This window comes from Coregonus lavaretus (assembly GCF_964263955.1).
Source record: "Coregonus lavaretus genome assembly, chromosome: 13".
In the NCBI taxonomy this organism is placed as follows: domain Eukaryota; kingdom Metazoa; phylum Chordata; class Actinopteri; order Salmoniformes; family Salmonidae; genus Coregonus; species Coregonus lavaretus.
Window position 1 is genome coordinate 18,414,964 of NC_140000.1, and position 20,315 is coordinate 18,435,278.

A 20,315-nucleotide genomic window follows, 5' to 3' on the forward strand; every position below is an offset into this window, starting at 1 on the left:
GGCAAGACAACTCGAGTAATGTGCTCGCGTCGAGGCTCAACACAGGTAGGTGTGCGCCCTATTAACTGTTTGTTGTCCAGTCAGTTCTAGAAATCAACAAAGTTACCGTTTTGGATAACACAATCTTTAAAAAAAAAATTTGAATTCCTAAAGATTATCTCATCCTTTTAGGGAGTTTCCAAACTTCCAGTCACACATATAATTTCATTTGAAGGAACTGTGACGTTGACTAGGGATAGTCTATGACATCACAATCAGTCACCCAGTAGGGATCTCTCCGCAGTGTGGAAGTAGTTGGTAGAGCGCAGGCAAGTCTAATCCACAAAACACCTTTTCAGCTACGGGAGAAATATATATCTGTGTGATTGTCTTGTCCGCATCGCTTGGACCAATTGGATAGGATTTGTATTCATTTTAACAGGCTCCGACAGAAGCGCAGTCAGTGAAGGACGTTTGAATTATTGACTTCTGATTAGTTCTCGATTAAGTTCAAACTGGTAAAGGACACGGATATCAGAGGTTTTTATTGTTTTATCAACGACATAAGATTAATTTAAATCAAAATATTGGTGACACTGTGCTAAAGAAATAAAGCAGCACAGACAGCATGGCAAGAGAGGACGCTCGGAACTGGCATGACTTCACAAAAATGATCGGACTGTTCAGCGTGGTCACTTTACTGACTTTTCAAGGTAATTACATATTTCAAAAACCACCATTGAAATTCACCAGTAGCCTACGCTAATTGTTATCCTCTACTCTTAACCACGGTTTGTTTGGTTGTCACCTGCGGGGGAGGATTCAGTTTCGATCCAATCAACGTTCAAGTGGTCTTGAAATTAGTTTTTTTAACGCCAACATCTTCCTTTTCTTGCGGCCGTGAAGTACATTTTTCATAAACAAAAAGGCTACTTGTGTCCCTAAACTAATTTCACTATACTATTTTCTGAGTGACACTCTCACTCGGTGACCCGAGTTTCGGTGTAACGTAGGCTACGCCATGTTTTTGCTACTAAGGTGTGGCTCAATTGGCAATCGAAGTATATTTTTCTCTGGTGCCAGCAGGTGCATTGTCACTTGTTGTTTTCCAAATTCAACCCTAGCGCTGTTACGTGTCCTTTCCTCAGGACCACGCTTCTCCTTCAATTCCTTATGTCCCTCTGCTCCTTTTCTTTCCTCTATCCGACACGTCATCCTCGATCAGTTCCAGTTCACAACACAGAAATTGGGTTCGAAATAGCTTTTAATGTAAACTGAGCCGCAACAGGGTGTAGCCTAGTTGCCACCAACAACAAAAAGTGATTGAGGCTGCAGTATCACACTTGATACCATCCTTGTAGCCTATTGTTGGGTGGCGCTACAGTATCGCACTTGATAGCCTCATTGTGGCCTGTGAATTTTAAATAAACACCTGTGCCCAGAGCCATATATTTAAGCAATAAGGCCCGAGGGATGTGGTATATGGCCAATATACCACGGCTAAGGCGGGCTGCAGTAAAAATACCTGTAGCCAATCAGCATTCAGGACGAACCACCCAGTTTATAATTAGAGTTAAACTACCTTTGAGAATTTTGAATATTGTTCTAATTGTAAACATACAGTTGCATAGTATCGTTTAAATATTCCCCATATAATGTTAAAGGAAAAATCCACTCAAACTATCTTTTGGTATTTTTTCTAAATGTTTTGCATGTCAGCAGTCAAGTTTAAGATATTGGACTTTCAAGAAGCAAAGTGTCACCGGCCACATCACCATGATGATGCGTTTTGCATCATATTATGTATTTTGCATCAGCATGATGATGTGGCCGGTGACACTGCTTCTTGAATGTCCAATATCTTAAACTTTACTTCTGACATGCAAAACATTTTGGGACTGTATCAATAGTGGATTTTGAGCTAACATGGCTGCCATAGAATGTTGTAGTGTCATGTAAATGCATCATAATGCTCATTCTAGACATTCAGTTTTATAGTATTAAAATATATATTCCCCATGTAATGTCAATGCTGTTCATGTTACCAGGTGATAAAAAAATAAAAATCAATCACATGGGAGCATGAACAGCAGTGTGCAGCGTTTTTAATTTTTCATAATTTCACCTATAACTCCAGCACCTGTAAAAAAGTACCTGGTTGCATAGTAGGAAGTAGGGGTGCTGAGGGTGCTGCAGCTATATTTAACTTCTCAACTGTGCCCACTTTTGGAGTCACACTTCAAATCAAATGTTATTTGCCACATTCGCCGAATACAACAGGTGTAGACCTTACAGTAAAATGCTTACTTACAAGCCCTTAACCAACAGTGCAGTGTTAAGTAAAAAATAGATCAGGACAATTTTCTACTAAAATTAAAGGGCAGCAATAAAAAAACAGTAGGGAGGCTATATACAGGGGGTACCGGTACAGAGTCAATGTGCGGGGGCACCAGTTAGTCAAGGTAATTGAGGTAATGTGTACATGTGGGTAGAGTTAAAGTGACTATGCATAGATAATAAACAGAGTAGCAGCAGCGTAAAAGAGGGGGTGGGGGGAACAATGCAAATAGTCCGGGTAGCCATGATTAGTTGTTCAGGAGTCTTATGGCTTGGGGGTGGAAGCTGTTAAGAATCCTTTTGGACCTAGACTTGGCGCTCCGGTACCGCTTGCCGTGCGGTAGCAGAGAGAACAGTCTATGACTAGGGTGGCTGAGGTCTTTGTCAATTTTTAGGGCCTTCCTCTGACACCGCCTGGTATAGAGGTCCTGGATGGCAGGAAGCTTGGCCTCAGTGATGTACTGGGCCGTACGCACTACCCTCTGTAGTGCCTTGCGGTCGTAGGCCGAGCAGTTGCCATACCAGGCGGTGATGCAACCAGTCAGGATGCTCTCGATGGTGCAGCTGTAGAATCTTTTGAGGATCTGAGGACCCATGCCAAATCTTTTCAGTCTCCTGAGGGGGAATAGGCTTTGTCGTGCCCTCTTCATGACTGTCTTGGTATGTTTGGACCATGGTAGTTTGTTGGTGATGTGGACACCAAGGAACTTGAAGCTCTCAACCTGTTCCACCACAGCCCCGTCGATGAGAATGGGGGTGTGCTCAGTCCTATTTTTTCCCCCTGTAGTCCACAATCATCTCCTTTGTCTTGACATAAAGATCAAAATATATTGGTAATGTATTTGCTGTATTCAGTAGGTTAATTTATTCTGGTGTGGTAGGCTTCGAGCTCAGGTGTGCAGATTCATTCCCTACACTTGCAGAGTGATCAGGCAAGTTGGCCCAAACAAATGTTAATCTCTATATTCATTTATTTGTGGTGGCAATTTACCCAGACCTCTTTATTTTTTCCTTTCCCATAGTCAACACTGTCTATGCGAACTTTAGTGCCACAGAAAGAGATGGTAGTAGCCTAGCAGAGGCCTACTATGCTGCCTGCTGTAATTGATTGAAGCGTTGTTGTTCATAACACAATAATAATATAAACGGGCCCAGAAATGCATTTCCTTTTCTGATTTATTTATGGTGTGGACCTTTTCAGGCCAAATCCATTTTACAGAACATCTAGTGCACTTAGGGGAAAGGAAAACGGTGGCAAACAAAATAAAAGGTTTCTGCATATTTATCAGGGAAAACACTGGTTTAACCAGTTCAAGTGTAAACATCTCCTTCTTCACTTTACTGATTTTCCAAAAAGAGCCTCTTACGCGACAATGTTCTGGCCTTGTTTGTGTGTTTTCTTTGTGGGAGAATGGTTGATTAAAAATTATTTTCTATTCTCTGCTAAGCCAAGAAAATCTTGTTTTATAAGGATATGAGCGGACAGAGTTTCAATAGCTTAGTAGAGGAAGGCAGGCTTAGTTCAGTTCTCATCAATTTCACTTTAATATAGTCTCATAACCCAGCTTACAGTGTAATAACAGTGAGTTTATTTTGTTATTAAGGTACGCTTCTATAGTATGAAAACAATCAATAAAAGACGTGTAGTAGAAAATTAAGTTATCTTGAGAGAATGTATGGCGTCCACTTTGAGCCCTAAAACGACACTGTAATACCCCCTAACGAGGTGCAGGCCAGGCCCTATGTGGGTCAGGAGGGCTTGAACCCTGTTGCCATGGTGATGTTTTTAAATTGAAACAGGGCTATGGGGTCAGCTGTGATTGGTTACGTCGTCTTTACGGCTGAGTAAACCGCGTTGGTGTGCGTGTGAGAGCAACTGGTGGGATGGCAGGGGAGGGAGCAGGCTACAGTCACACGCTGTTGGAAGAAGAGAGAAATGGAGAAATATCACATTAGGCCAAATTGACTTTGTGCAATGACCAGCAATGAAGACACTTGAGATCCTCTTGATGGGTCTCTTTAGCCTTTTGGGAACAGGTGGCTTCTTTAGAATGATGCAGAGACAGTGTAGGCTGAGGATTGTGTTCGGAGTCAGTCCATGGATGGTTGGTAGGTCAGTTGGTTTATAGGACGGAATAAACAACTGATTCAGACCCCCCCTCCCCCTGTCCTCCCCACCACCACCACTTGAGCTCCCTCCCTCCCTCCCCCGCCTGCCAACCCCAGTACATACAGGGGGCCTTGTTCTCTAGTCTTTTATTTTCCACCATCTTTCATGTTCCTGTCCAGCGCTTTTGTTTGAGCGACGTTAGTTATTGGTTTATTCAAACGCATTCCCTCCTCTCCCCCTCCCTCTGTCCTCAAGGCCACGCTGTTTATGGGTGTCTGAGAGGGGGAGCGAGAAGGGAGTGAGAGAGAAAGATGTGATATTCCACGGATAAAATAATGTGGAATGTGTTTTTTTTTGGGAGATGGGAGAATATAATTGAAACATTCTTATCAAAATCAATGTTTCTTCCCAGACAAAAACAGCAAAAACAACACTGCAGAAATAGACTATTCTTATTTCAAATTGGAAAAGCAACCTTTTTTGAATGTGTGAACTTTTCAATGAATGTCTGTAGGCTCGAGGTGTTATTATTATGTTAATGAGGTGTCCTTGACCCTCTTCTCTAGCGCTGCAAATGCCATGGGGATTGGGAAAAGGTCAGGTGTGTGTGTGTGTTCGTTAGCCTTGCTTTGGCTGCTTTTAGTATGGACTCATCACTGGCCCTGTCACACGTGCGGGCGCGGGCGCACACACACACACACACACACACACACACACACACACACACACACTGCAGGGCCTGTTTAGAGCGTAGATCAATAGTTGCCCTCATCACCAGTAAACCTCAGTTGATTCAGACATAAATTAGTGTTTTTAATTTACAGCCTAATGGAGACGTGAAAGTAATACTAAGTGTGTGTGCGTGAATGGTGCCCAACACCCGTGCTGCCTCCATGGAATTATAATTCAATCCTCATTTTATGGCAGTTTATAACAGTTCGTCAATTAACTACGTTCCACATAGAATGAAAATACCTACAGTAAGTCAAGCCATAGAGCTTATTGATGTGTATATAATCAGTGTTCTGTGGGGAGGCAATGTTATTTTCTCTTTGTATACATATTTCCTTTAAATCAAAGGCCAGACTAGGTTATTGTTGATTTAACAAACATAATTAGACAAGATGGATAGTTGTAGAAAGAGAGAGTGAGTGAAGGATAGAGGGAGATGTATAGAGAGCGAGGGAGAGGTCGGTCGATCAGCAGCAGTTCTTGTGTGTCTGAATTGTTAAGTGTTGCTATTGGACTGGGAGGCAGGAGCGATAATAGTCGACACACCACTAGCTAGCGATAAATGAGGGAGTGTAACCCGAGGCTATGCTGTGTAGGGCTGACCCATTTAGTCGACTGGTCAATTGTTTGTTAAATAGGCTGTTGGTCGACCAAGTTTTTTTTAGACGAGCAGTAGCAAATATATTACAAAAATGTATGGCGCACGAGACACCTATCTGATTCACACCTGTCTCAGTGGACTAATCCATTGTGGAGGCCGCGGGGATGGCACACCATTATCACCAGTAGTACATTTACCCTTAATTCTCATAATTTCTCATCTACAATGTTTGTTTGGTTATGGTAATTTCTGTTAATGCATTTAATGAATTATTATTATCACAGTCTTACCATTTGTCATTTTAGGAGTGGACACATTGTTTGTAGAGTGCACAACCTAGGCTATACTTGTGAGAAAAAGGTTTGGTTTATTTCATTCCATTTACGACTTGTCAATTTATTCATTGTCTTTTGTTTGGAGTGGTCCTGTCAATCTTGAGTAAGGACATGCACCTGATTGTGCATAGAATAGGCCGAGGCTACCTGGCCTGCGCGCAAATGTAGGCTTATAAATGTGCCCATTTGGGGATCTGATAGGCTACTATTTCTGATTGTCTTAACTCACCATCACTGTGTAGCTTCTCAAAGTAATTTTTTCTTCGCCTCAAACGACAAGTAAACAGTCTGTTTTTACATCCATTGAGAATGACAATAGTTTCTCAACGTAGCCTATTTGAAAAATCTTTCCAGCTCTCTCCCTTTCGATAACCACTCGGCATGAAAGGGGAACATTATTTCATGCTCTGCTCCGGTGGAAACGTCATAAAATAGGCCTACCTGATTACTTCTTACCCCTTGCGCAAATAGTCTACAGCTGTGTCTGTCCAGAGCAAGGGCTGGACCAAGTTAATAGTTGATACAATGTTTCAAGTTCCTTGCAGACAGGCCATGCATAGCCGATGTGATTTGTAGGGTATTTATTTTTCTGCATATTTTCTACCTGCAGGCTGCAATGTTTTTATTAGTTGGTTTATTTAGGCCATTTCTACATATTGCAATGGAAATAGAAGTTACTTTTAGATTTGTATCATTTTCATTTAGATAGAATTTTGATTAACCACATGACATTGATTTTGAGATATGAAGACTTTATTATAAATGAAATGAAACTGTTCCATGAAATCAATGTTCCATCAAATGAAAATCATAACTGACACGCAGATCAGTAGAAATGGTACGATAACTTGGCACTCCAAATGGAAAAGGTTGCCGACCGCTGGTTTAGCCTATTACCGGCAACTTTAGGAGCCTAATGGCAGAATCTGCGAAGACCAGCAGCAGCGGGAGGATGGTCGGGATCAAGTTTTTTTTCTTCTGGTTAGGCTATCTTGATCTCTGGCTCCCTCTTTAGTAATTTGTGTCTTAATTTTTTATCACAGTGCTTAAAGCATCAACTCCGTAGCCTACATATACAGTGCATTCGGAAAGTATTCAGACCCCATGACCTTTTCCACAGTTTGTTACGTTACAGTCATATTCTAAAATGGATTAAATAGTTTTCATCAATCTACACACCCCATAATTACAAAGAATAAACAGGTTTTTATACATTTTTGCAAATTTATAAAAAATAAACTGAAATATCACATTTACGTAAGTATTCAGACCCTTTACTCAGTACTTTGTTGAATCACCTTTTGGCAGTGATTACAGCCTCGGGTCTTCTTGGGTATGATTCTACAAGCTTGGCCCACCTGTATTTGGGGAGCTTCCCCCATTGTTCTCTGCAGATCCCCTCAAGCTCTGTCAGGTTGGATGGGGAGCGTCGCTGCACAGCTATTTTCAGGTCTCTCCAGAGATGTTAGATCAGGTTCAATTTCGGGCTCTAGCTGGGCCACTCAAGGACATTCAGAGACTTGTCCCGAAGCCACTCCTGTGTTGTCTTGGCTGTGTGCTTAGGGTCGTTGTCCTGTTGGAAGGTGAACCTTCGCCCCAGTCCTGAGCGCTCTGGAGCAGGTTTTCATCAAGGATCTCTTTGTACTTTGCTCTATTCATCTTTCCCTCAATCCTGACTAGTCTCCCAGTCCCTGCCGCTGAAAAACATCCCCACAGCATGATGATGCCACCATTATGCTTCACTGTAGGGATGGTGCCAGGTTTCCTCCAGACATGACGCTTAGCATTCTGGCCAAAGAGTTCAATCTTGGTTTCATCAGACCAGACAATTTTGTTAATCATGGTCTGCGAGTCCTTTAGGTGCCTTTCGGCAAACTCCAAGCGGGCTGTCATGTGCCTTTTACTGAGGAGTGGCTTCCATCTGGCCACTACCAGAAAGGCCTGATTGGTGGAGTGCTGCAGAGATGGTTGTCCTTCTGGAAGGTTCTCCCATCTCCACAGAGGAATCTCACCTCCCTGACCAAGGCCCTTCTCCCCCGATTGCTCAGTTTAGCCGGGCGGCCAGCTCTAGGAAGAGTCTTGGTGGTTCCAAACTTCTTCCATTTTAAGAATGAGTCTCATAGCAAAGGGGCTGAATACTTATGTAAATAAAGTATGTCTGTTTTTTATTTTTAATACATTTGCATTAATTCTAAACCTGTTTTCACTTCATAATAGGGTGTTGTGTGTAGATTGAGGATAAAAATAAAAACATTTTAGAATAAGACTGTAACGTGACAAAGTGGAAAAAGTCAAGGGGTCTGAATACTTTCCAAATGCACTGTAGTTGATTTGATTCAAACGGTGTGTCTATATATGAAAAAAACGGACTACTCTCGGTCGACCAAGATTTCTTTTTTGTCGGGGACAACCCTAAAGCTGTGAGTCAGATGGAACCCAACAACCTGTTGTCAGACGTGTGTGAGTGAGAGAAAGGCAGTTTGCCTGGTGGTTTCTTCAGGATGTGGTGGTGTCCTCCTCCCCCTGTCTACCACAGTCATCTGAGAACATCCTCCTTTATCTATACATATTCATTAAACTGACACGTCCTTTCAACGGATCATCTTTCAGAGGTTGTTAAATAAGTAACGATAGATGGATCATGGGCAGCTTTCCCGGAATGACTCGGTCCCCCCAAGAAACTACACACATTTTAAGTGCACCCACAGTCGTCGTCCCCCCTCTCTGCTCCCAATGCGTGCTGGGAGCAAACGTGGTGGCCCACGGTGAGGTCATACAGAGATCCCCACTGGGAGTGTTTGTTTGCCTGGCAGGGATGCCAGATTGGAGGCCATCCCATCCAATCAAAGGGAGAAGAAGTAGAAATCCCCCCCCCCCCCCCCCCCTCCTCTTAAGGAATGCCAAATGCCATTAAGATGAATGGGAGTTGAAGGGTTTACAAAACATTGCTCTGCTGAGGTCACTGGGGGTCAGGTTGGATTCCAACTAGAGCAGGACACACACACACATACACACACTCAAACAAAAACTTGTATGTAGATGTTATAAAGGTTGGATATGGTATCAATCAGCTGAAATGCTGATAAAGTACTCCTTATCACCCATCCCTCTATCAAAAATGTCTTAGTCACAGCAACACAGAGACCCACACACTCACTCACTTCTCTTTACAGTTGGAATGAAGGGGGGAGTCGAGATAGGGATGACATCATACTTTTAAATTCCTCACAGTGGCAACTTGGCACAGGGAAAAGGGGATTTGGAGGACAGAGGGAGGGAGGGAGGATCTGCTCATTTGTAATTTAGCATCATCCCTCTCTCTATGACACTTACTTTAACAGTGACAGATCTAGCTATCACTGATGGAGTTAGGCCAATTATCTCTAATCTTTCTCTCTTTTTAACATCTTCGGTCTTTCTCCTCACACTTTTCTCTCTCTCTCATCTCTCTCCCTCTCCATCTGTAAAATCCTCTGTGGTGCACTCAGCAGATCTGTATGGCACTAAGCACGGAGGCCCTTGACATTGTCCTAGCTACACACATGGGGACACACACACGTCTCCGTTCTCATTAGCAGTCACCTTAATGTGTCCAGATGGAGAGTGTGAGGTGGAAGGGCAGTGGTTTATGTTATTGATCCTGTATCGATCAGGAAATGATGCAGTGTCCTTATGTGTTATTGAAAAGATTTAGGTCTGGCACTGACAGCTCTGTCAAACCTCTGTCTCTGTCTCTGTCTGTGTCTGTGTCTCTCAGTTTGACAGTTACCACCTATTTTGCTCTCCCATTCCCTCGCTCTTTTTTTTCACACCTATCTCTCTTTTCTTAGTGTGTTGTATGTTATCTGTGACGTCACAACCTGTCTCTTCCACTTCTACACCCCCTGTTGCCTTTTCTCTGCATCTCAGTACAGCTCACTTTGAGAAGGTCATGTCAAATTCACACTTATCAGCCTCTGTCTGGGCAGACAGACAGACTGAGAGGAGGAAAGGGCTGGAGGAGGACATTGAATTCATTGTGACAGGACCTTGTTGCCTCTGAACTTGTTTAGGGTGACACTCCCAAGACCCAACCACATCATCACATGCTACTATGGGCTGAAGATGGTGAAGAATTTAATGTCCCAGTTATCTCTCCTTCTTCCCAAAGTGTGCACTTGTTCACTTCCCTTCACTGATTCGAAATGGAAATGACTGGTATAAGAAATATGGTGGACACTCCCACTAGCCCATGCTTCCACCAATCCAATGCTTTTAGATTTGTGGAAAGTAGTTATTTAGAGCAGGAGAGAGGAGATACCGTATTATTGGGATACAGCCAGGGAAGACTTTTAGGCAGTAAAGTGGGAGTTTATTTAGTGTGGGCCATTTGATCAGAGATAAGAGTGGAGCTGGAACAGAACATTCAGTTCATGTTTAAACTGTTGAAGATAAACTGAGATATTACACAGTATGTTCAGTCGTCTTCTATATCCCCACGTTCGTTTGAATCTCAGAAACATAAAGTGAAGATGGCCGTCGGCAGACTGCATTTCTGATTAGTCACAACACACTCATGCCCATAGCTATCAATCTTACCAGCTCTGTTTGGCTTGTTATGTGTGCATCCCAAATGGCTACATATATAGTGCACTCATTTTTGCCAGAGCCCTATGGGTCCTAGTCAAAAGTGCAGAATATAGGGACTAAGGTGCCATTTGAGATGTAACCTCTGTAAAATTCATAGTGTAGTTATGCAACTGCCACCCAAAGCAAACCTCATGATGACCTTGAATTTCTACAAACGACTAGCCTATCTGAATTAACACCATTTGAGATTCATTGCAGCCACCAGGACTGGTAGAAAGCAGAATAGGAGGAGACTGGAGTGACAGGTTGGCCTTTTCCTCTCACTGAGTTTTGTCAACAGGGCATGCCAAAGTGTTTGTTTACTACGGCTAGTCTTGGCACTTCATCTAAATTGAATTGTGTTGAATGACCCCCCCCCCCCCACCCCCCCAGACACAAACACACACACTATAGCAGGGCCTCTGATCCATCCTCCTTACACAGCCACAGTGGGGTCTCAGACTCAGTCCTATCCCTCTATCCTTCTGCCATCCCTCTAACTAATGAATCCAATCTACCTCCTGTAGCTCTATCGCGCTCTCTCTTTCTCTCTGCTTTCCTATCTTCCTTCCACCTTCTCCATGTCTCGCTCTCTTCCCTTCACACACTCTCTCTCTCTCCCTCTGCTCCTTTCTCTCTCTGTCTCCTCATCTCTCTCTCTCTGTCTCCTCATCTCTCTCTCTCTCTCTCTCTCTCTCTCTCTCTCTCTGCTCCTCTCTCTCTGCTCCTCTCTCTCTCTCTCTCTCTGCTCCTCCCTCTCTCTCTCTCTCTCTCTCTCTCTCTCTCTCTCTCTCTCTCTCTCTCTCTCTCTCTCTCTCTCTCTGCTCCTCTCTCTCTCTCTCTCTCTCTCTCTCTCTCTCTCTCTCTCTCTCTCTCTCTCTCTCTCTCTCTCTCTCTCTCTCTGCTCCTTTCTCTCTCTGTCTCCTCATCGCTCTCTCTCTAGATTTCTTCTGAGTCGCTTCTTAACTTCCTCCTCTCTGTAATTTGGTCCTCATTGATCCGTCTGTTCAGTAAGCTCCTGTCTTAGTCTGTGTCCCCCTCTCCTTCCGTCCCTCCTTCCCCTCATCCCTTCTTCCTTTGCTCTCTCTCTCCTTCTCTTTCCTGAGTCATCACTGCCTTGTTTCTCCTGCTGTAATTTGAATGTCTTTGGTTCCCCTCTCTGTCTCTGTCCAATTCCCTCTGTCTCTTTCACCTACATCAACCTTGAAGTTTCTCTTTAAGTCTGCCAATACAAACTACTCTCTTTTCTGCTTCTTTTCCCTCACTATTTTGTAATGGTGCCTTTCCCATCATCATGTCTCTATACTGCAGTCTCTCTCTGCATCCTAACAATGTTCCTTTTTCTCCTTCCCTCCCCCGCCCCTGTCCCAGAAGGCAGTTTTTGAAGGTTAAGTTGCTGCGACAGTGCAACAACGTTTCCCAACAATCATCTCAACCCCTTTCCCTCCTCCTCCCTGCCTCCCTCCCTCACCCTGGCTGCAGAATGGCACTCGTCTATCCCTCCAACACACACGAACACTCTTTTTTCACAGAACCTCAGGCTCAATGGTGGGCTGAATCACAGATTGCCTAGGGAAGGCGAGAGGGAGCGAGAAAGAGGGAGGGAGGTGGTGTAAGGGAAAGAGAAGGAGGAAAGAGGGGAAAGGGAAACAGATGCATGGTTTTATCAGGGCTAACCTGTCCCACAGAGATGCTGTGGCCACACTCGACTCTCTGAGAACTCCTATCACGCTCATTCACACTCAGGACACAGCTGTTACAAGGGCTGTAGAGCACAATACACAGAGGTGAAGTCTAGCCAGGTCACCTCCCTTAAATGTACCATGCTTGGGTTCTACAGCAGGTTTGAGGAAGAACAGTGCCTTGCCTTGACTTGATGAGTTATTTCCATTCAAATCAAGTTACTGTTGTACTGTGGGCCAGCCAGGGATTGGTGGGTCAATAATACACTGTTAGTGAAACAGGCCTGCCATTGTGTTCCTAGTGAAGTCCCCAGTTCCTCCCTCCCCTAACTTTCCCAGTTTCCCCTTCTCCCTCCTTCCCCCAGGGCCACTAGAGCGTCACAGAGCAGCCTGTACCTGGGAGCCTCCAACCTCCTCCTCCTCTACCTGGTCAGCTCACCCCCCCCCCCCTCTACCTGGTCAGCTCACCCCCTACCTCCCCTCCTCCTCCTCTACCTGGTCAGCTCACCCCCCCCCCTCTACCTGGTCAGCTCACCCCCCACCTCCCCTCCTCCTCCTCTACCTGGTCAGCTCACCCCCCCCACCTCCCCTCCTTCCTGTCCAGCTCACCGGTCTGTCTGTCTGTGTGAATGGACAGAGCTGCCTTTGACTATCCAGCTCCCCTGAGGAAATGGCAGTTGGAGTAACAGGTGTAGACAGTGGCTAGTTGATGGTAGCACTACTTTGGTTTGTGTGTTTAGTTCCTGTGTCTGTGTTGGTGTATCTCCTTCATGCTAGTTGACTGGCTTTCTTAGCAACTTACGGGCTGTTGTTCAGTACACACGTGTGTGTGTGTGTGTGTGTGTGCGCGCAGAGCCAGGCATGTCACTGGGAACCCTCCTGCGTGTCCTGGCCTTGTAGGCAGCTAAGGGCAATTTCCTGATTTCTGCTTAACTTTTAAAGTCTTTAAACGAAACAATCCTCCCTCTCCTTTCTCACTCCTCCTCCCTGCGTTCACTCGCTCGCAGCTGATTCGTCCATCAGTGATTCATGAATTCAGCTCTGTCGTGCAACAGCCCCTCCAGGGGGGCTTGGTGTGTGTGTGTGTTCAGTTTGTGAGTGTGTGTTCATTCTGAGCGACGGGTGAGGGCTTTGGGCGTGGGAGAAAGGTAGAGCGAGAGAGAGATGGGGAGAGAGAAAGAGAGAGGGAATGTGCTGTGACACCAGCCAGCCATGATTAGAGCTGTAACACTTGCTGATTTTAAACCCACATTTAAATAGACATTGCCTAGGGAGCGGGGGGGGGGGGTTGCCCCCGCTCTCTAAACGAACACAAGCGTCTTTTAATTTCTCTTGTTTTAAATAGATGTCCCCAAGGCCCCACCTACCAACTTTTGCATCTCTCTCATTCTCTCTCTCGTTTTCTCATTCTCTCTCTTCTCCCTTCAACACGGAATAGCTTTATCCGCCATAGATTATTGATGTCCTCCCTAGCTATAACCCTCCTCTCTGCCATCCTCCCTTTTCCTCAGTCCTTTGGCTTTCTTCCCTGCACCAGTCCGTTCCCTTCCGCTCTCCCTCCCTCCCTTCCTCTCTTCCTCGCTATCTCTCCCCCCTCATTCCTTCCAGCTGACTCCATCTATCCCCCTAAAACCACTGTCATCTTCCTTCCTGTTCCCAGCTCAACTCTTCTTTCCTCTCGCTCTCTGTCTTCCCCTGTCTCTTGTTCTCTCTTGTTCTGTTATTTCTCTCTCCATTTCTGGCCTACTTGTCTCAGGTTGGAGTGTCCTACTTTCTCTCTCTGTCTGTTCCCCACTCCGCCTATATTTATTTACATGCATATGGAGGGATGGATGAATAGAGGTGTGTATATATGGAGGGATGGATGAATAGAGGTGTATATATGGAGGGATGGATGAATAGAGGTGTATATATGGAGGGATGGATGAATAGAGGTGTATATATGGAGGGATGGATGAATAGAGGTGTATATATGGAGGGATGGATGAATAGAGGTGTATATATGGAGGGAAGGCTGAATAGAGGTGTATATATGGAGGGATGGATGAATAGAGGTATATATGGAGGGATGGATGAACGGAGGGGGTTCGGTGGCTGGCAGGATGTGAACAGACGCTGAACAGTTCTGTCAATCTAAACATGGCTAATGACTTGGCGAATGGCTTCCTGCGTTCGTTGAGTCGTTTTAGTGTTCTGTCAATGTCATCAATTAGTTACTTCCGTTTCAGTGTTCTAAGATTTAGATTTACTATTCCTCAAGTCCTCTCCTCTTAGGACTAAAGCTGATTTCAAACTAGTGCCAAATGTAACTAGAGTATGAACTGGCCTTTTATAAGGCAGAGATCTAGAGTTGGAGCTCATTCTAGAGACTGAAGCATAATAATGCAGAAGGTGTATTCCCATCCACAGCTCCTTTCCCCTCTTCTGTTCATGGTTCGTCCCCTTGTTGATGACATAATTATGCGGTGTCCAATGTGACAACCGCAGCCTAGCGACATAATGAGAACAAATTAATATTCACAGCGTGGGAAGGTGAACTAACACTACTCAGCTTGTTTGTATGTCCCAGTGATTTAATACTCAGTTAGTTGTTCATAAGGACTATCTTTGGTGATAGTCAGATTTAGTGTTGTTAGTGAATGTGAGATGACTGCCCTCTGTGCTAAATGTCTGTTCACTTAGTGTACAAAACACTAGGAACACCTTCCTAATATTGAGTTGCACCCCCTTTTGCCCTCAGAACAGCCTCAATTTGTTGGGGCATGGACTCTACAAGATGTCAAAAGCGTTCCACAGTGATGCTGGCCCATGTTGACTCCAGTGCTTCCCTCAGTTGTGCCAAGTTGGCTGGATGTCATTTGGTTGGTGGGCCATTCTTGATACACACTGTTGAGAGTGGAAAAACCCAGCAACGTTCCTCTCGCTTTGATGACAAACCGGTGCACCTGGCACCTACTACCATACCCCGTTCAAAGGCACTTAAAGCTTTTGTCATCAAATCTCTCCCTCTGAATGGCAGACATACACAATCCATGTCTCAAGGCTTAAAAATCCTTCTTTAACCTGCCTCTTCCCCTTCATCTACACTGATATTGAAGTGGATTTAACAAGTGACATCAATAAGTGACATCATAGCTTTCACCTGGTCAGTCTGTTATGTAAAGAGCAGGTGTTCCTAATGTTTTGTATACTCAGTGTAAATGATGCGAGTCATGGTTTAGAGGAAGGGGAAGGCATTGTCCTACCATGCAGATGTAGCTGGAGTTAACCAAAACCCCCATACAATGATACATCTTCCACCATTCTCTAGATTTCAGTATGTACTGTACATTCTCTGTTGTCCGTACCACCCCATCTGAATCAGTCTCAGTGGGAGAGGAGAGGCGCAACAAGGCCTGTTGTATAATTGAATATTATAGATAGATGGATAGAGGAGATTGAAGCTGAATGGACCACCAGACCAGGACCACCTAGCTAACCCAACCACCAGACCAGACCACCTAGCTAACCCAACCATCAGACCAGACCACCTAGCTAACCCAACCATCAGACCAGACCACCTAGCTAACCCAACCATCAGACCAGACCACCTAGCTAACCCAACCATCAGACCACCTAGCTAACACAACCATCAGACCAGACCACCTAGCTAACACAACCATCAGACCAGACCACCTAGCTAACCCAACCATCAGACCAGACCACCTAGCTAACCCAACCATCAGACCAGACCACCTAGCTAACACAACCATCAGACCAGACCACCTAGCTAACACAACCATCAGACCAGACCACCTAGCTAACCCAACCACCAGACCACCTAGCTAACCCAACCATCAGACCAGACCACCTAGCTAACACAACCATCAGACCAGACCACCTAGCTAACCCAACCACCAGACCACCTAGCTAACCCAACCATCAGACCAGACCACCTAGCTAACACAACCATCAGACCAGACCACCTAGGAAACCATCTGAACCATGGCTGAACGGACAGGAGAGGGAGAAAGTGAGAAGTAGGTTATTGTTCAGCACACAGAGATAAATGTGCCTTGGCAGTAGCTAAAGGGGGAGAGGAGAGGGAAGAGAGGAGAAAGGGAAGCTCGTTTCAACACCATCAGTGGCGGTAATGAGACACAGGTGCAGCCTGTGGAACCAGAGAGGGGGAGGAGGGGAAGAGAGGGGGGGTGACAGGGAGTGTGAGAGAGGAGGGGAAAGAGATGGGAGAGTGACTGAAGAGGGGCAAAGCGAGAGTGAGAGGCTGATGAGGAGAGAGAGGTGAAGATGGATGATGAGCGAGACAAAGGAAGGACACAAGCTGCACAGGAAGAGATGGAGGACAAAGGAGGTGTGAACACTGAGAAATGAGAAGTGTCTGTGTGGGAGAGAGTGTGAGCAACACACGACAAGCCAAGGGGGCCTACTGTACTGGACCTGCAGTCCTCCTCATTAGAGAGCGGTAACAGCGGTAGAACAGTCAGAGGTGATCAGCAGGAGAGAGCCTAGAGACACAGGAATTCTAACGTGTGTGTGGTGCTGGGAATTTCCAGGGACCTCACGATACGATATTATCACGATACTTAGGTGCAGATACAATATGTATTGCGATTCTCACGATTCTATATGTTTTGCGATTCGATAGTGTGATTTTTATTGTGATTCGATGTTCCAAACATATTGCTCACCATATGTCTGCTGCAGAGAGACAACGTTTTGATCAGTCATGGAAATAAAAGTGCTGAAAACAAATTGGATCCCTATTTATTTTTTAAGATGGAGAACAAGCTATGAAGAAAAAATACTGCAGTTTTGGTGCAGGTACATCCAACTAGTGCACAAATAATATTGTGACATTGTCAATACGATATAGTCATAAATTGTGTGTGTGGGAGATCAGAGGAAGTGGGAGAATGGCCTTTGTATTCAGAACAGAACTGAGTAAATATTTTGGAAGGGCCTGCTGTGTGGGGTAGATTGTTATTTGTGGCGTCGGATGAGAAAAGAGGAGGAGGAGGAGGAGAGAGATAAGAGGGGAGGAGGAGAGCTGTAGAGCTCAAAGGAGTGCAGTTGTTTACCCCACTATAGAGACTAGAGAGATATGCACATAAAGTCTGCTCTGTGCTGTGCTCAGGGACCCTGGAGAGATATCAACATAAACTACTCTGCTCTCTCCCTTCATTTGCTGCCAAATGACATGTGATGTAGAGCACTCACACTGCCACAGGGCTCTGGCCATAGACATGTGGTGCCCTGGTCAAAAGTAGTGCACTATAAAGGGGATAGGGTGCTATTTGGGACGCGGTCATGACTGGACAGCTAGTTCCTCTCCTAGTACTGTGTGTTCCTCAGGGTGGAATGGCCACTATAGCTCAGTACACTCAGTATTATTGTTGGAGCTGGGATGAGGCGATGAGTTTTACCTGCACTAAGATGATAAGATTAGACAAGTTTGTTGGAGGTGTGGTTTAGTGGGGTTCACTTGCTAATACCACCCATGAGAACTTGAGATGGGGGACAGTAAGGACACAAACAATAGGGCTGGAAATTCGCAGGGACCTCACGATAAGATATTATCACTATACTTAGGTGCCGATACGATATGTATTGCGATTCTCACGATTCTATATGTATTGCGATTCGATACTGTGATTTTATTGTGATTCGACGTTCCAAACATATTGCTCACCATATGTCTGCTGCAGGGGAACAAGAGAGAGCCATGACAAAATGAGTTTTGATCAGTCATGGAAATAATTTGGCTTCCTATTTAAAAAGAAGATGGAGAACAAGCTATACAAATACTGGAGTCTTGGTGCAGGTACAGCCAAATGCCTCAAAAAAATTATATGCGGTATTGTCAATACGATATCGTCAAAAAGAATATCCTGATATGTAACTGTATAGATTTTTCCCCCATCACTAACACAGTGTGACCTCTTACCCCGTGGTATATATGTTTTTAGCCATTGTGTGAGGGGGAACGACAAGAGGGGTCATTCATTCATGAGAACACACAAACACACACACCCCTCTGCCCCACCCCCCCAGCCTTTCATCTTCACACTCACAGGCCTCTCTTGTTCTGTCAGTCTCACATGAGAAAGCGAGGGAAGGAGGAAGGAAGGGAGAGGGGGGATGTGAAGGGATGAGGGAGGCAGGAAGAGAACGTGTGCTTCTAGATTCCTCTACCATTTCACAGAGTAGCCGGTTGTTGCCATGGCTTTATCTCCATCTATGCGATTTCCCTCCTCTCTCCATCTCTTTCTCCCTCTCCCCCTATGGCAGTGCTCTGTGGGGTCTGTTCCAGTCGGTCTGTTTGCTGATGACTCTGCTCTGAACAGATGTGATGCTCAGCAGCTGTTGCTCAACTCTGGAGCATCTCTCTGTGTCTCCATCTATTTGTCTCTCATTCCCCTCTAATTCTGTCGGCTAGGTTGAAAGCATAACTGGGCTGAACAGACTGACTGAATGGAGCTGGGTGTTGGAGGATTGACTGCCTGCCACATTATAGCTAGTCACATAAAGCCAATGACTACTGTTGACTATACTGTACTGTAGTATTAAGGGGCTTGTATTGGCCTGAACTAGATATTGATAGACATGTCATCACGTCAAGTGTAGTCAGCTGTAAGTGTGACGAGTTTGTGTATGGGTTCCTTTCAGTACTTGAGAAACTAATTTAAGGTTATTTTTATTGCTCTCGCTCTCTGAAAAGGAGGAGGGGGGGTCGCGTCATTCTGATGTCTGGAGCCCTGGGGGCATTGCCCGGGCTTAGGTGTGTGTGTGTGACTAGCTGCCACGTGTGCAATTAGTTCCTCTGACCTCTGACCTCTATGCTCATGGATGGGGCTCTGATCTGATCTGGGGTAGAAATCTGGGATCAGCGTGGCAGATCCGCTCCTAATCAACGCTGTTCCCTGGAACACTAGGCGGGAACGACGGCTCCGGAATATCACAGGAGCTGGGATTTAACCGTCGCTCAAATCCCTTAATGGGAAACGCAACAAGCAGTCTAATTTAAAAGATGCAGAGATAAAGCTTCTACCCTTCCTGTGTGTGTGTGCGTGCGTGTCTGCCCCTGCCTGCGACTGTGTGTGTGTGCTACTTTGCTCATGTGGAGAACAGAGAGCATCATAACAGAGATATGGAACGCCACTTTGCCCTCGTACTCTTAGATCAGATTTCACAAGACAAGCTGGTTCCAGGTTTCCTATGACCTTCGACCTCTCCCTCTCTCTGTAGAGCTGCTGTTCATCTGAATATTCCTGCCTGGGCTGATGGAGATTCAAAGGAAGGATCAGTCATTCCCTGGCTCTCCTTTGAGGATCTGACTCATTAACTAGTGTGTGATTAGCCTTTGATGTGGCACTTGGTGTGTTACCTCACAGCAGCACTGCCCTCTGTCCTCACTTGGTGTGTTACCTCACAGCAGCACTGCCCTCTGTCCTCACTTGGTGTGTTACCTCACAGCAGCACTGCCCTCTGTCCTCACTTGGTGTGTTACCTCACAGCAGCACTGCCCTCTGTCCTCACTTGGTGTGTTACCTCACAGCAGCACTGCCCTCTGTCCTCACTTGGTGTGTTACCTCACAGCAGCTCTGTCCTCACTTGGTGTGTTACCTCACAGCAGCACTGCCCTCTGTCCTCACTTGGTGTGTTACCTCACAGCAGCACTGCCCTCTGTCCTCACTTGGTGTGTTACCTCACAGCAGCACTGCCCTCTGTCCTCACTTGGTGTGTTACCTCACAGCAGCACTGTCCTCTGTCCTCACTTGGTGTGTTACCTCACATCAGCACTGCCCTCTGTCCTCACTTGGTGTGTTACCTCACAGCAGCACTGCCCTCTGTCCTCACTTGGTGTGTTACCTCACAGCAGCACTGTCCTCTGTCCTCACTTGGTGTGTTACCTCACAGCAGCACTGCCCTCT

The 20,315-nt window shown here is 45.4% G+C and overlaps 1 protein-coding gene across 2 annotated transcripts in view; it reads left to right on the forward strand.

The window, feature by feature from the left end:
• Window positions 1–259: 259 nt before the first annotated feature.
• Window positions 260–20,315, forward strand: part of LOC311140238 (poliovirus receptor homolog) — a 73,720-nt gene continuing 53,664 nt past the window's right edge. Inside the window, exon 1 of one of the 2 annotated variants that reach the window (XM_084175189.1) lies at window positions 260–692. In XM_084175189.1, coding sequence (XP_084031315.1) covers window positions 608–692 — 85 coding nt within the window. In that variant the 5' untranslated portion in view covers window positions 260–607. The remainder of the gene's footprint in view (window positions 693–20,315) is intronic. The other variant, XM_084175188.1, reaches the window with a different exon arrangement.